The 17394-nt window shown below is 42.7% G+C and overlaps 1 protein-coding gene across 1 annotated transcript in view; it reads left to right on the top strand.

The window, feature by feature from the left end:
* cdh4 (cadherin 4, type 1, R-cadherin (retinal)) overlaps window positions 1-17394 on the top strand; it is a 191207-nt gene that overhangs the window by 160351 nt on the left and 13462 nt on the right. Inside the window, exons 8-10 of the mRNA XM_062415383.1 lie at window positions 3550-3722; window positions 12212-12349; window positions 16932-17117. Coding sequence (XP_062271367.1) covers window positions 3550-3722; window positions 12212-12349; window positions 16932-17117 — 497 coding nt within the window. The remainder of the gene's footprint in view (window positions 1-3549; window positions 3723-12211; window positions 12350-16931; window positions 17118-17394) is intronic.

Below are 17394 nucleotides of genomic sequence, written 5' to 3'. Positions count from 1 at the left end.
GAACCCTCTATTAGGAAACACACTAAGATCCAGAAGCTGGTGAGATATGAAAGTTGTCTTTTTGTAATAACCTCAATGTTCATAAACATAGAAACACAGAATTCTTCTGGATAGTCTAAAAAATACTGTAGGTTTATGTTAAGGACGTAGCCAATCAGAGGGACATCTTAACTGTTGTTTCAGGTATGAACAAAACATCGTACCATAGTTGCTGGATTCATCTAAAATTGACTCACATCAAATAAGCAGATATTTTCTACCACAGTTGTTCATGTTTTGTACTGCTGATTCAACCGGGAACATTTCAAGCCAATTCAAGCGGTGTAAGTGCTCCAACTCTGAGTCATGTAACATCGTCTATGAAGATAATGAATGAGACTGTAACCAGGGACCTCCAAAATGGCTCCTTCTTCTGAGCCTCTGCCAACATTGCTGTGAGAAGTTTTATCAACGTCTCTTGTGATGTTCTTTTGCTTTTTTATGCTTTTTTATAGTATCGCTGTTCCATAAAGTTGTGAGACTTGGGAAAGAGACTAGCCAACACTATACACTGGGCCAAACTCCAAAAACACTGAATCCTACACTTCCCATACTGCAATTCGAACCCCTGTAAACGCCTGTATCTTTCAAGATGAACCAAGTTTTCAACAGACTTTCTTTTTAATTCTGAAGTTTCCAAGCACAATCCGACACCCAGCTGGTCACCTGTTATTTTCTGGTATTTTGTTGGTATTTATATTATCTTTATATGAAAGCTTCTCCACAAAAATTGAATCAGAGTAAGCAGGTAAGGATCCAGGGACAAGACAATCATTCACTAAGAAGGATCAGGGCTCTAAAAGGAGTCCCATGCCTTTGATCTGGCCTTTGCATTGAGGTCCGAATGCCATTTCCTGCCCTTATGTTTCATAGTAGCTGGTTTTGAATGGTTTGGCTTGTGCCCTCAGAGAGTAGTGGGCTCCATTAGAGGCTGTTGTGCCAACACTGTGCCCCCTTCATCATTTCCCCAAAGATTCCCCGGGTTTTCAACCTTTTCTCTTTCTAACCTAGAGGCAACCTCTATCTTAGCTCCACTGATGAGAGTTATTACCCACTTATACAGTCCATCCCGTGCCCTCTCGCTTCCTGCTTTCCCCTTGTACTTTTGCTTTTAGTGGTCTTTATAAACCATCTCACCTCTATACTCATCTTTACTTTCTATTTCCACTGTGCAATTTCCTCCTCAGCTTTGCATCTGTTTGTGTCTATCTTGCTGGTTCTGCTCTCTCTCTCTCTCTCTCTCTCTCTCTCTCTCTCTCTCTCTCTCTCTCTCTCTCTCTCTCTCTCTCTCTCTCTCTCTCTCTCTCTCTCTCTCTCTCTCTCTCTCTTCCTCTCTCTCTTCCTCTCTTCCTGTCTGTCTATCTCTATCCGTCTTCCTCTTTTTTTCCCAAACTTCCCTCTAATTGGGAGGCAGATGTTGACTCTGGGTGACTAATGTTTAGGCAGCAGATAGACCTCACCGGTGAGCTCGAATCACGTGAGCAAAATGGCCAACAATATGTGTGCTTGCCACCAATTAAATTTTCTGCTCCAGCGATTTTAGCGGAAAAGCAATTAGGATTTGGAATTAGTGTTCAAATTAAATAGGAATTAAACAGGCTCAGAGATTAACCCTTTCAGGCATGGCCACCCCTCTTTGGATCTGAGGGCGGGCTATCATGATATCATTGAATCCTCCACACTGAAATGAAAGGTAGCAGCACTGATATGTGATCCAACATCACGTCCTCTCCCTCCCTGTGGGACTGGAAAGGTTGATTATATATTGACGCTGTCCTCGATGGAGTAGCAGTAATTGTTTTTCTTCTTCCTGTCTTTCCTTAGACCCTTTTCTTTTCCTTGCTGGACAAAGTGACAAATCCTGCTTTGAAACTTAATGAAGTTTGAAATAGAATTCTTGGCTACAATTATCCTGTCCATGCAGGCTGTCACAGGAATGATGGTGCCATCTAGACCCAATTATGGCAATGGAGACACCTGTATCTGCTCAGACCCACAGGGGGACTGCCGAGTCTGCTCAAATCCAGCAGTTCTTCTGCTTTGGCTCAGACATTTACATGTGCGATTTGGAAGGTGGTGAAGCAAAATCAGATTTTCTTACCTCTGCTGTACAGTAAATCATAGAAGACATGTTTTTTGCAGACTAATTTTGATTGGTTTTCAATGTGATAATTGAACATTTTAGGTTTAATGCCTGCTCAGCATGTCATCCACCACTCGTTGTCATGCCCTCTGAGGCAACCAGAGTGCTTATGCATTACCTTGACATGAAAACTATGGTATATCTTTGAAATCCATCAGAAATGTTGTCAAAATTACAGGTTTCCCATTCATTTAGACAAGGCATTACATGTAGACGTTATAATCAACACCCGTTCTCCTTTTCTCTGCTTCCCCCCGTCTCCTTTTCACCCTTCAACTCTGTCCTTGTCCCTTCCTTTTAAGTTTTTCTCTACTTACACTGTCTTCTTGTTCAAGCATGTTAGCGCTTCAGCCGTCTCGTCTCTCTGCCGTCCTCCTCCTGTGAGCTGACAGTCTTTCTCTCAGCAGCAGCAGCCTGTAAATGGCTGCCTGATGGAAAGTGACATTTTCACAGAACCCTGTGAGAGAGGCGAGGTGATCTCTCCTCTTTCCAGCACAAAGTGCTCCTAATTGCCTGGTCGCATTTGTGAGCCCAGCTGACAAACTCGTGCAAATCAATAATTCTGCTCAGGAAAGATGCAGGGACACAGGGCCTCTCACCCTAATACGTGCTGTGAGGACATACTCACATACATACAGATGCACACACGAACCTGTTAGGAAATGCCGGCTTACGTACACTCTCTACCTACCCGCACACACACCCGCACAAACACATTACAAACACACACACTGCCTCCGCCTCACCACCTCTGTGCTGTCTGCCTTAAATGGCAGTGTTTATCCGTGATTCTAAGACAAATAGGGAGAGAGCATCGGAGCATTAAGGGCAGCCACGCTCCCGCTGAAGGCTGAAATAATGGATGGTGGAAATGGCAGAAGACCCAATGCTGCTCATTACTAAATGGACTCTGCAGAGGTGGAAACTTTGTGCCACTAGCTTGGCTATATACGGAGGACAAAACAGCACAGCTTAAAAATAGGGGCTTATTTAACAGATTTTGTTTGTGTTTTTGTACTCTGCTCTCTAATAGTCCTTTAAAAGTTCTTTGCCAAAGAACAGAGAATGTCACAGCAATTTGCAAAGTCTGATTGACTTGTTTCTATGTATATAAATGGGTTTTCTCTTCGCCCCCTTTCTTCTTTTTGATACAAATTCATTAATGGTAATGTGCTTACAGGAAACCCTCGTTATGCTGAAGTTTTCCAAACGTATGTGTGCCAAGGACCTTAAAAAACACATCTTTCTATTTTAATGAATGCCGCCTGCTTGTTTTTCTGTCTTGCTTTTTTCCCAACTTGACCTCCTGTAGTGCTCACTCTACTTCGCTTTTTACTCGCCCAAGCTAACTAACTTTTTCTCCGCAGGCTCGTCTGTGATGCAAGTGACAGCCAGCGACTCGGACGACTCCACCACAGCTAACGGCATGGTTCGCTACCGCATCCTCTCGCAGACACCCCACAGCCCCATCCCCAACATGTTCACCATCAACAGCGAGACCGGAGACATAGTTACAGTGGCAGCCGGCCTGGACAGAGAGGTGAGGGTCAACTGCATGTGCTGTCATTATTATGTCTTACATTTTGGGCCTTCAGCTTTTACCATCTTACTCAAGAAACATTCCACTCTTACGCCATCACAAAGTCAAATGTTTTGGTTGAACTAATGCAATACTTTGTAACATAATTACTTTTCCATATTGAAATTTAGTATTCACATCTCAGCTATTAATCCTAGAAAAAGTATGGGGGTCAACATGTTTGCTATCTCGATGGAGGGTTGATAACAGTTTGGTTGGGTAGTGCTTGCTTGGTTGGTTCAGGAGTTGGAGGAAGAGGAGAAATGTAACTCCAGAACTCCAAAGTTACTCCAAAGTTGTCATATTTACATGTTGTGTCCTCTACGCTGGCTTGCTAATGTTACCCCGCTCGCTACTAAGGCTACATTCAGGAATCAGGTGGTTTAGTACAGAAATGGAGGATGTGAGAACAATGCAGCTTCACTTAGAGGACAGGACTTCATGCAGTCACTGTGGATGATGCCTCCAAACTGTAGGCCAGATGCCTGTTAAACAATAATGTCTTCTTTTCTTTTTCTACACATATTAAACACAAATGATGTGGGTGTGGAGGCTTTGACATTGTTTAAAAGTCACCTCTGAGAGAGCTGACAGTTGAGTAATGAAAGTAAAGTTACCAGTAATGTAACTGCTATTTTAAGGGGGTAATACATAATGTGTAAATGATTTTTCACTGTCTGGTCACAGCCACTGACCTGCTCCCCTATGACCCACCCACTCCATTATTTCACACAGCCTCTCTGCTGAGACCCACAACACACGCACACACACACAGAGCGGTGGTGCAGTAGCTTGTGTCCTCGTGGAAAGACGTCAAATCAATCAAATGCATGTCACCTGCAATACATGTAAATTAGTGCAATAAGATGTTTCCCAGACATCCACAAACACTGACGTGTCTTTGTCTGTTCCATCCATTTTGGTTATTACTTGCCTAAGTAATCCCCTTACCAAATCCTTAAAGATCCCCTCCAGACGTGTATTAGAGCATATGAACATCCTCTTCCTGGAATAATAAATTGCATCTTGTCTGTCTACTTCATTAAGAACCCAGAATCTATAAATGTACCAATCATTTCACTGACAAGTCCATTTCAAGTTTGTATGTGCACTGGAGGCTTCAAGTTTCTGTATGATACGTATATAAGTTGTATACTGGCTGATTGGCTCCGAACTGACTGAAAACAGCCTTATAGGGTCAATCTGTGCACATACATCATTCTGCACAGTGAAGCTCAAATATCCAATTGATGGAATAAGATGAAAAACACATTTTTGACTGGAGGGGGACTTTAAATTCCCTAAATGATAAAAAAAAAAAAGTAATGAGCTTAAACGTAAGTAAAGTAAATTATATTTCACTGGTCATCATGTTAAAGCAATTTTCTCAACATCCTTCTAGTATAAGTTGAAAACACAACATCTTTTCTGTACTATTTTCTTGGATGCACCAGTCTATGAAATAACCAAATAAATATCTCAGCCTGCAAATACCAGTACGATCCCTGGATAGAACTACTCCTAAACAAAATCAGGAGCACTTTTAGCCACAAAAATGTCAAATAAAACCAACCAAACACAAAAAAAAGCCATTTACTTGTTTTCTTATTTTGTATAAATATAAATGACAGGCTAATATCTGATGTTTTTCAGGGCAAATATAATGACCACGCAAATCCAACACATCTCTGGTGGCGAGGTCAAGGGAGCTTTCTCCTCATTGTTTTTCTTTTGCCTCATCCACCGCTTATGTGTCTGTGTGTGTGTGTGTGTCTTTTGCTTGCTGTGGTTGTTCGCCAACCCACACACCAGCACGACCGCAACACACTTTGTCCCATCTCCGTCTGCCATCTTATTCTCCTAATGAGGGAGGTCACACAGGGTCCACTTTTGTTTATCCTAAGCCACATCAGGTGACTGTGGGCGGTAGTGTTTCATAGCAGACTGTTTCACACATACACACAGATGTACCCTTGTGTCTCTGTCGTGCAAGACTTAAAAAAAAAAAAAAAAAATACAACTAGCAAAATCATAGAAACGCTCAAATTCATATGCCGCCATTATGAAGATAATCTCATCCTCGTAATTTAGTTGGCTGATTTCACTACAGACATAAAAGCACCATTGAGTGTATCCCATAATGTTTATATTCTGAGAAGTCCCACTGGTCTCTCTCAGCACTAAACCCGGCCAGGCACAACTTTGAAAATTGGATTTCACCAACATTAAGACACACGTATTGGGAAGATAATTATGGTTAAAGTCTCAAGAACAAAAACAGATTTTGATACCGGAAGAATACAACATACAAGCGCTCGTTCCTTATCCAAAATGTATTCAGTGTTGGCACTGCATGACAGCGTGATACATTTGTAGGACAATATAAATGAGTCTGGTGAATGCGGGCCAGCTCTGTGTCCCTGTTTCCAGCTTTGGCCCATGCGGCAGCAGTAGCAGCTGATGTGAGTGAGGGAAAGCTCATTAATCTGGACACATCAAGCCAGGCTCAGTCCCACCTGCCTCTGATCCTCCCACTAAAACTGGGACACACCTGGGAGTTCACCCACCTGCTGTCAAGGTCATCAACACAGTCGCACAAACATACTCAGACACATTGGCACATGTTCACGTACACACTCCCATGCAGTTACTGTACGTTTGTTGTTTATGCGCAGTAAAGCGTGCCTGTATCATAAATGCAATCCCAGGTGTCACGCTGGATCCATGCAAGCGGAGTACTGTGTTCACATGCTGCTACACGAAAACATGAATATGCATCCCCACTGTATAGATAATGCACCCTCAACTATGCAGCAAATACATCCTCTGTCTCCTCTCCCATCGCTTCTTCATACACTTCAGCTCATCCTCATTCGCCGTGCTGGTGTCTAATTAGAATATTCATGTGCTAATTAAGGGGTGAAGCAGGTTCTCTCGTGTTGAGGAGACCAGGGGGTACATGGAGGTGAGCATGGTATCACTTACCTCTGACACCATTGAATACCAATTATTCTCCCTCACTCAGCGCCCGCAACCCCTCTTCTCCTCTGACCTCACATGCTCCCTCGTGCTCCAGCTCACAGGCCAACGAGTAGGGCTAAGCTGTAAACTGTACATGTGTTTGACTTTATACATCCTAATCTTTTTTGCAGTATCATGGCTCTTTGAATGCGGTTGTCGGTCTGGTGATACAGTTTTGTGTATGTTTGCGCATATGTTTTTACCAAAAATAGGCTCTCCTATCAGTCAATAATTGATCGAGTTTGTTTCTAATGAAGCACATTTCCAGTGCTGCAGGTGTCTGAAAAAAGAGATTAAACCCTAAGCAGGTTCTGAAGATGTCAGGGTGCCACAGCTGGCGAGGATGTTCTCCCTTTGTACCCACTCTTCATGGCAGCGGCTGTACTGGCAGGCAGAGCTGTTGTCTTTCATTACCCCAGGCTGTCTCAATCTCCCATGAGCCCTGGACTGGAACGGTCTGGTGTGGCATGGTGTGATGTGGCTCTTCGCCAGGTTGTCCGACGGCTGATGCCAGCTCTACGTGAGACTGTCTCACCGTTGATTAGGACATCGCCTGGGCTGCCTCAAGGACATGAGTGCCCACAACCTGGCACTATTAGAATATGCAGCGTCTGACTGGGGAATCAGGCACGAGTGCAGGCATCCTGAATGGGCCTAGGGCTTTTATTGTCTAAGAGACGCTGAGTTATGTTAACTCTGCAACTTGCATCTGTGCTCTAGCAGCCAGACAGTGAAGCCATCAGAGGATTGTGAGCGGGTTGCTGAATGTAGAGTATTGACGCATGTAGGTGGATGTTTATTGCTTGTGGTCAACATTCAATAAAGAGAGCTAAGAATATATCCACACTGTATAGCCATGGACACACCCGTAGATTATTCTGATACCAGACAATTATTTTAAGGGCTTAATCTTATCCGTTTACACTCAAATTCACCTGATACTTCAAAAAATGTCCAACTGCATAATTCATGCTACCTAGTGGGAGGATGATTTGAAAGAGGAGCTACCAGATGACCATTTTGCTCCATACATAACACCCTTATCTGTGCAAGCATTCCTTCATACAATGCATGTGTAGGTTTGCTGGTTTTCTAAAACCTGTAACAATGTTCCTCCTACATGTGATTGATGTTCGACTTCAAACCTCATGCACATATTTCTATTTCCTTTTGTGAGTTAGAGGAATGAAAGATGTTTAGCACCACACCAGATATTACATTCACAGCTTTATTCAGGATGTCTCTGACTCTCTCTCTCTCTCTCCTGTTATAGCTTCCGTCACCTTGTTAGAAAGACGATTGATGCTGATTCATTGTCCAAATATCCTCCCTCTCACTGGATTTTAGGTATTCTTAATTCTCAAATGGTAAAAGAAATAGATTCAAAGGGCCAATCCAGTGCATTTTGAAGGTTATGGCTCCCTTTTCAATATGCTAAGTTAACTTTTCACAGAACCCTTTCTAAGATATAATATGAGATAGGATTTATTGTTAAAGGCCTTGATTCAACAAAACGTCCAAAGTATTTTTGTGTTTTGCCCAGCTACAGGGAATCACATGGCCTCTGGAGGCTCCTTTTGTGTTCTTTGATGAGAGAGAAGAAACTTGACATGATATGCTGCTGTAGGAGATCAAGGCGTAACAAGGTGTCTTCTACACATCATTTTTGTTCTGTTTTCTTTTCTTCTCTGACTTTTTTGGATTTTTTTAAGGAGTGTTTGCCTGCTCTCTGGCATTACTTTATATCTCTTTGAGACATGCTGGAGCCAGAAAGCCTGGTAACAGCATATTCATCATGCTCATATTTGCTCAATCATGTCCTGTCCATTGTATTGCAATGCTCAGTCAGACAATTAAGCTCTTGCTCAGTCTTCATGCTTTAGCAGCTGTATTCATATGTGACTCACAGCCTTTATTTATCCAGTATGTGACTCTGAGCTGTTTGGGTAAATGTGGAGGCGTATCTAATCAAGTGGATTCTGAGTTTATATCTCGGATTTACCTACGTATCTGAGTGATTGTCTGTACAATGGGTCTCAGAGAAAAGCTTTCAGCAAACAGTGCGTTGCTTGCAGTAAGTTACTGCTGGTTTGTGTTCTGTACAAAGTAATGTTAGTCTGTTTGTGTCCTCAACCCAACCTGAGAGAGCAGCCCTGCGAGGAATAAAAAGAAAGAGGGATGGATGATAAAGATGGAAATAAAACTGACTTCTCGACATATTTTTGGGACTCGCTGGGAAAATACGTGAAAATAGAAAATAACTTTAGCCGTGTTTAGTACTTCAGGCAGCATTTCCCTAAGTGGAAGTACATGACTTGTAACTTCCATTAATGGCTCTGCACTGTGTTGTACACACTGACGTGTAAGTGAAGTGAACTGAAATAGATTCAGCTGAATTGAACTCAGCTGTAATCTAATTGAATTGAATCAAATGGCATCAAATCGGACCTGGTGAATGTAATTGAAGTGATCTCCGCTGATTTGAAACAGTAGTGAGGGTCACCGACACCGAGGGTCAGTGAGAGAGAACGGGAGAGAGAGTGTAGTTGAAAGAAAAGGGGGGTAGCTGGTCGCCGTGAGTGCTGGGCCATTTGAGGCAGATTGCAAGTGACAAGCTAATGACTGTAGCTAGTAGGAGCCTGGCAGGCCGGAACACAATCCACAAAGGAAACAAGTAAAGACCAAGTTTTTTTCTCTTTCCGTCTCTCTTTCTTTCACCTGGCCTTTCCATCTTTATTCTCTTTGAGTGGTCCTTTACAGCACGCCAGTAAAAACGCACACTCAGCTCACGGGTATAATTAATTCACCACTGTGAATGCTTTGCCAGAAAAACACTCCTCTCCATTTTCTTGTTCGACATCACCTTACCAGTTCTGACCATTATTCCCCCTGCCTTGTTCTTGCTAACAAAGTCTCACTGCAGCACAAATCCATTTGAGTAAAAACCATGAGCAGCCAGGTTTTTCCACCTGTCCTGGACAAAAAAAAGCTTGGCATGACTTGTTGAGTAGCTAACATTGATATCCTGAGGCCATTTTCCTTTTTCTTTCTTCAGCCTCCTGGTTGGTAGACTACCTAATTTAGTCCCAATGAAAAAAGGAATTGGGTTTTATGGTTGGCAAAGCTCTGTGTACAGGTTTTTCTGTGGCCTCTGATGACTTTCAGCGTCTGCAGATTAAGTCTGTGAGGTTCAAGGCCTTTGGAGGGAGTCTGGTCTTTTGCTGTTAGTAGTGAGACAAGATGCTGTATTTCTTGCCAACGTTGGACTCTAATCTAACAGAGAGATTTTCTGTTCAGCACTTCTATAGGACTCATTAGAGAGTCTTTACTGGCTTGTTCGGGCAGCCACTTTGGACAGGCAGAGTGTGTCTAACTGTGCGTGTGTTTGGTGTGTACCCAGTGTGTGTCAGTGTCTAAGTGTCCCACCTGTTCCCACTCACTGGAGCGTCAGCGGATGTGTGTGTGTGCACTAGAAGGTCCATAAACTCCCAACTACCCTCAGATGAGTGATATAACCCTGCAGGATAGGGATGCATCAGCCACATCCCCGACTGTGTGAGAGCTCCACCTGCTGGCTCAGCTCCAGTCATTTCTCCTCACCTGACCAAAGAAAGAGGCGTCCATCAAAGCTCGGGCCTATTAGTTTCCCACAGCCATCTGGTGCTATTTCTAGAGTGATATATGTGACCGGATCTAAATGAGTCTGCAGAGAGACACATTCATTGGAGGCTCTATTTACTGAAGCGCTCTATGAGGGGAGATGGTATTGATATTTCATTATGAGTCTAATAAAGGGCAGCCAGTATTGAGTTTTCATTAATAGGGTTGGTTTGGTGCAGATTAACATGTCTGTGCACTTCATAATGACTTCAAGAGATGCTAAATGATTCCTGCTGGGTGTTTTAACTGGCCTCAATGGTCTGACTGATCTAACAATCAACTGCATCCTTCATAACTGAAAAAAGAGAGTGGGAGGGAGAGAGGAGATACAGAGACTTGCAGAGAGACAGTAAGCGAGATAGATAGAGAACAGACAAGCAGAGAATGCAATGAGAAAGAAAGCAAGAGATTGAAAAAAGCACAAAGTGGGAGTTGCAAAGACCACACAATAAACCAGATGAGAAAAAAAAGCCACGACTCAAAGAAATAAAAAAAAGGCAAAGATGCCACCTAAGCAAAGCAATTACTCACTTATCTACAGCTAGACCTTTGCTTGGGTTTGTTCTTGTTTCCCCAGGCAGCCCTTTACATCACGCCACTGGCTGTCAAGTCTGTAGAAAGTGCGACCCCAGGGTGAATGCAGCAAAACTAGCCTAGCCACAAACAAACATAAGACCATTGATGGGATGCAATGTGGAGGTTGAACAAAGCGGCAAACTCCAAGCGCAGAACACTGGCCTGTCCTTGACGTCCATTCTCTCTGTCTCCCTCTCTGCACACTGTCGCACTGGAGGCTTAAGTCAAATGGATTAATAGGCAGAGAAAAATACCACAAAGCAGAGGGAGGCTTACACTGTTAGGATTGGTTAGGATGGAAATGCGCGCACACACACACACACACACACGCACACACATAAACACACCCAGTCTTCCTTCCAGTGGTGAGTCTGGAGGACAGACTGAACTTTCAGCACGATGGACAGAGTCACCATGCTATGATGTGGATGCAGTCTCTCTCTCTCACTCTCTCTCTCTCTCTCTCTCTCTCTCTCTCTCTCTCTCTCTCTCTCTCTCTCTCTCTCTCTCTCTCTCTCTCTCTCTCTCTCTCTCTCTCTCTCTCTCTCTCTCTCTCTCTCTCTGCCTTTTTGTTTTAGATGCTGTTGTTTCATTCACTTGTGTCTAAAGCCTAGTGTTTGATGGTGTCTGTCGTCATGGCTCTGTAATATTTCAGCTGGTGCTGCAGTACACTCTGGGGTACCCCTCACTGTAACTGGACTAAATAAGGCCCGTTCACCTCCTGGTATTATCTGCAGCATTGTGGCGCTTCTTAAAGTGGCTGCGCCTCCATTAAAATGAGTGATGATTCAGGTCTCATCCCACAGAGGAAAGCCAAGACTTTTAGGCATTAATGGATGGGCCTTTTACCAATACATTTCTCCCTCTTTGTTACTCTGTGTATGACTGTTCATGTCAGTGTATGTGTGTGCTGTTTGCTATCTGATGTTGACCAAATATGGTGTCTCAGCAGACTCAAGTAACTCTGTAGCTCCAGTGAGTGGGCAGCTGTGAAAAGAAAGAAAGTGTGTATGTATGAGTGGGAGCTGGAGAAAATTTCATTCATGCAGTCTTTCACTCATATGACTCAATATGCCATTGTCACATAAATATATATATATACAGTATATACAAAGAAAATTAAGAAAGTTTGTCAGAGCATTTGATATACAAATCTTTAATCATGTTTACTCTCTTTCTGCCTCTCTCTACAGAAAGTGTCAGAATACACCATCATTGTCCAGGCCACCGACATGGAAGGCAACTTGAACTTTGGTTTGTCTAACACTGCCACAGCCCTAATCTCCATTACCGACATCAACGACAACCCTCCAGAACTGACAGTCAGGACGGTGAGTCCCCCCCCCACATATATATTTTATTCATCACTGTAAGGAGCACATCAGACTCAGCCACCAAACACTTTCACCTTAGGGTATGAACCTGTGACTGCCATTTTAACAACTGCTCATTTAGTCACTATGTGTCCCATAGAGCCATTATAATATGTACAACACACAATGGTTTATTCTTTGTAGACAAAATAGGATCAACAGATCTCCAAGCACAATACTTCTCTCAGATAATGCTGGAAAAATAAATTTTCTGATCCCTGTCAAAGACAATAATCATGTACCTCTACTGAAATATATCTTCAGAGAACACTGATATGAGGGGAACAACTGACAGAGATGTAGGATAAGGATGGATACATAAGGAGACAAAAATAGACAACACAGTGACAGATTAAGAATAACATATGGATGGACAGAAAAAGTATAAATAAAGAGACTGGGACTGAAAGTGAGTTTGAGATGAGTTTTGGTGACGGGAGGGGTTCTCCTCACTCCGTCTCTATGTTTTCCCAGCCAGCGGGGCCTCTGGTGGCCATGGTTTGTCTGCAGGCATCTGGCCTTGGTCCCTGATACCTCCACACTAGTCTGTCTGACAGGAAGGCAGGCCACAGCTGGCCTACTTTCTCATGGCAGTGTGTGGGTGTGATTAAGTTGAGAGTTGTTTGTTTTTTAGAGAATGAGGGTTACTTTATGAGAGGTTACTGACAAGTAAAGCATCAATTGAAAACAGAAGGTCTGCGTGCTGCATGAATGGGTGCCTCTCCCCATTTATAGTTTGTATTCTCTCAGCCTGGTCATAGAACAGAATCAAATGCTGACCGCAGCCTGACAGACCTACAGGATTGGAGCTTCTCTTTATGTGGATTTCTGAGATTCCAGAGAGAGACAGATGCTGTCTGCAGCAGAGCTCAGAGGCAGAGCAAGCAGTATGTCAGCGTCACACACTGTGATCCCCGTCTCCTCGGCGGGGCCGTCGTCAGCGTGCATGCCAGTACAGTTCCAGCCGCATGCTCTGATAAGAGCTCCCCAGCTGTCAGGGGTAGAGCTCGCCGAACAAGGCTGCCGCTCCACTCAGAACTGCTCTGTCCCCGTCTGTGGTGCTGGCTCTGTCACCGCTCTACACTGGGGAGGAGCTCTGGACCACAGTTCTCTTGCTAGCAAGCGAAAGCCACACTTCGCTTCAACAGACACACAAAAAAACATCTGTCCTTGACACATACAGTAGACATGCACATATATGTATGCTCACACACCTTGAAATAAATGTCACTTTTTCCACCTCTATAGGGCCTTACTCATTACTTTCCATGCCACGCTCATGAATAAATGACTGCCTGAGCTTGTTGGTGGAAACAAGTTATGACCACATTTTGGTTTATGACTCAAAGGCAGAAATGTGTAAAAAAAGAATAAAAATGTGTTTATGATGTTCTTCATTTAGACACAGATGACGGAGAAATTGTTCTCTGTCGATTGTCAATCTTTTGCTTCCCACACAAGCAACTAGACTTGCAGCAGTTCAGTAATTATTTGTGTATGACAGACGCAAGCGGAATTCATTCCTCTCTACAGGAGGCATAGAGAAAACATAAGCAAATTAATTAAGTGAAATTGCTTGAGGGGGGGCGTAAACCAAGCTGATATATTGCATCTAATTTGAAAAAAAAAAACAACAAATGTTTTATTCATTTCACCACACAGGCCTGAATGGGCTATGCTAGAGCCATGTTCATCATTATGTGATAAACAAAAAGACAACAGTACTTGCCACAATCTAGCTAATCAAAGTATCTAATCAAGTGTATAACAGCCATGCAAAAGTGTACCCAGTGGTTTGTCATTCACTGAATAATGATGAGGAACTGGAGAATTAGTTGAAAAACTCCCAGACACACAGGCATACAGATCTGAATAGAGCACTATTTGTGATTCACCTGTAGAGCCGCGGCTTCTACATACCTGAAAGAGTTGGAGTGCCTGAGATTATCAGCATTCAACGCGCACCTCTGCTTCCCACTCCATGACTTTGACTTGTGTTCAAAAGGAGCAGGAGCTGTGAGGAAAAAAGGCAGATAGGTATGTCTGTAAAAAAATTAATTAAATAAAAATTAGTTGAAGATAGACAACTATCTCTTTATTACACCACAGTGAAGACATAGCAGCTATCTGAAAGTGAACTGATGTCTGTCAGACCAGAGTTAATCTGTTTTGGGACATTCATTCCCTCGTAATACTGCCATAACCCTTTTGGTGTTGTCCTCAGAACCCTATATGATGGAGAGTGAGAGCTCATTTAGTCATGTTGAGCTGTAGCTGTCATCTAAAAGGCAACTTTTTCATTTGCTGAGTCAGTTTTCAGTAAGAAGGTAGTAGATTTCCCCTACTGTGCAGCTCACCTCACGTAGATTAATTTTCTGAAATAATTTGGGGTCTATACAGCACTGTATCCTCACTGATTTCCCCTGGCCTGACTGGAGCTCAAATATCAGAGGACTAGTTATGTCTATAAACAGTGTGGAATGTAAAAAAGCGATCAATGGAAGTGTTGCAGCATAAGAGACCCTATATTATCTGAATTTTGTTTATTAAAATAAGACCTGGTGGTAAGTGTCACTGATGATGCTTATGCCTTTAATGGTGTTAAAAGTTATAGTCATAAAAGTCATTTTGTCCTATCTCACATTACATAGCTCTTTAAAGCAAGACTTTGTAACATTTGAAGGAGGAAATGACACATTCAAACTTGGACTTGATCTGGTATGATCATTAGTTTAAGGTGGCTAATGTTAGCTCTTGGATGTTGCTTTGTAACTGACATGACTGAATCAGGTCATTTAATGTGTGACTTCTCTCCACGTGTGCTACTGTTATACTATGTTTTAGCATTCACCATTGTCCCATAACTAGCCTCACTATGAAGCCAAAAGATTTAGAGCTTGGCAACAGAAACATTTTGTTTAAGAAGACTTAACTGTTCATTTCCAGAGGAAAAGACGGGATTTGTTTTATTGTTCTCGTCCTGTTGCAGGCCTCCAGAAAATGTCTTTAGCTAATGTTGCTGAAAAACTTCACACTGTTCCCAAGATTTGCAATAAAGGTTCCATTGTTAATTGTTTAAATAGGCAGAGCGCATAACATTTGTACGTAAAGCCAGAATCTGTCATGTTGACAATAGCTTCTGTTATATATTGTAACATACTTAAAGTTGCATGGTTTGAATTTTGCATTCGCCGGTAAAGTAAACTGAGGCTCTGTTTTACCTACAGTTGAATCTTATTTGTGCCACTCCTTCTTTACAACTATAAAATCCTACAGAAACCCAAAGCTTGTGTCTCTAGTGTCTTATCAATGGGTCCACATTGCATTTTAGAAAGAGTTGCCATTTTGGAAGCACCCTCCCCTACAGTAAGCGCCATTGTGTATGCCTCTGAGAGAGCATATTCCATTTGGCTGTCTGACAACGTAGCCAAAAAGCTTGGAAGGTTTGTGTTGGTGTTGTGCTAAAGCTCGGGGTGAAAAGGAAATGGAGGAGCCCACACACCAGAGACTAAGAGTGCATATTTAATTTGTTCTGTGCTTATCAGCCTGGTTGTACTGCAGGGGATAGGAGAAGAGGAGGGAAGGAGGGAGGGAGGGAGAGAAAAAAAGGAGGAAGAGAGGAATCGGGTGGCTTGGACGCTGCTTCAATCCCACGATGATGAAGCCATTAAAATGAACAGCAGCTGGCAGACACACTCCATAAACAAGTTAACGCTTCACAAGAGGAAACACGGATTATAGTTTGACAATGAGAGCTTTTAGTGTGTGCCTGTGTGTGTGTGTGTGTATGTGTGTGTGTGTGTTTTTGTGTGTATACCTTTGAGTGCCCGTTCTTCTGTAGCTAGATAAATCCCTATAGAGAAGGACACGTATCCTATTGCGCTGTAAATTCTTCTGCGGGCTCTGCAGCTGTCACCAAGTTTCCTCCAGAGTTAGTTCAGAGGGGAGTTGTTTCAGATTGCAATATAATGAAGATCATTAGCCAAAGATTATTCCTACCGCTGCTTTAATTGCAGTACTTATCTAATTGCTTATTAAGACTGAGATTTGGTGAATGCACAGAATCCAAATTAAATGCGTAAACACTTAATTGAACAAATCCATTAGTTCAAATAAGGAGTTTCACATGAGTAGACATAGCGTGGAATAAGGGACTGCATTAACATAATGGAAGATATGATTCTCTATTATTCACATTTAAACAAATACGTTTGCTCCTGTCTGCTTTTGTTTTCTCCCTCTCCTATCTTACCAATTCTCCATTTGTTTAACTACCACTTTCCATTCATGTTTTAATGTAATGAGCATTATTGGCATGACCCTAAAAAAGCAGTTTGTTTTCATAACAGCAATTACGGAAAATGTTAAAAGATTGATGATGGCACAAGCAAAAGCTTCAAGTCTCAATAAATCAAGTTATTAACATGCATTAGCCGACTCCTGGAACAACATCAGCGTAATGTTATGTCTCCCATCCTCCCCGCTGTCACCTCCCCTCCCTTCTCTCCTCTTCGCCTCCTCCCTTCGTCCCACTCTGTAGTTTTCTGGAGAGGTGCCAGAGAACAAGGTGAATGTGGTGGTGACCAACCTTACAGTGGTGGACAGGGATCAGCCCCACAGCCCCAACTGGAACGCCGTCTACCGCATCGTCAGCGGGGATCCTTCCGGACACTTCACCATCCGCACCAACCCCATCACCAATGAGGGCATGCTGACAGTGATCAAGGTGAGAGTGAAGCGTTACATTTGGCTTCTCCATATGACTCTATGTCTGATATTTAACTTTTTTTAAATTGAAAGTGTGTCGTTTTCCATTGTTATTCAGCATGAGTTGTGCCCTGCATCTTGTATGTTTCCACCTGCTCTGAAGTGCCAGCTGCTGATGACTGAGTACTTCACTCTCACATTGTTTTTGATTATGTCATTTTATCAAATTGTAACACAGTTAGAGCTAATTTTGCAATCAGCCATACTCATTTTCTTCCCATTTCTTCTTATTTAGT

This window comes from Scomber scombrus, chromosome 3, assembly GCF_963691925.1.
Source record: "Scomber scombrus chromosome 3, fScoSco1.1, whole genome shotgun sequence".
In the NCBI taxonomy this organism is placed as follows: Eukaryota; Metazoa; Chordata; class Actinopteri; order Scombriformes; family Scombridae; genus Scomber; species Scomber scombrus.
The sequence above is the reverse complement of the archived record's forward strand: the minus strand, read 5'-3'. Positions and strand labels throughout refer to the sequence as shown.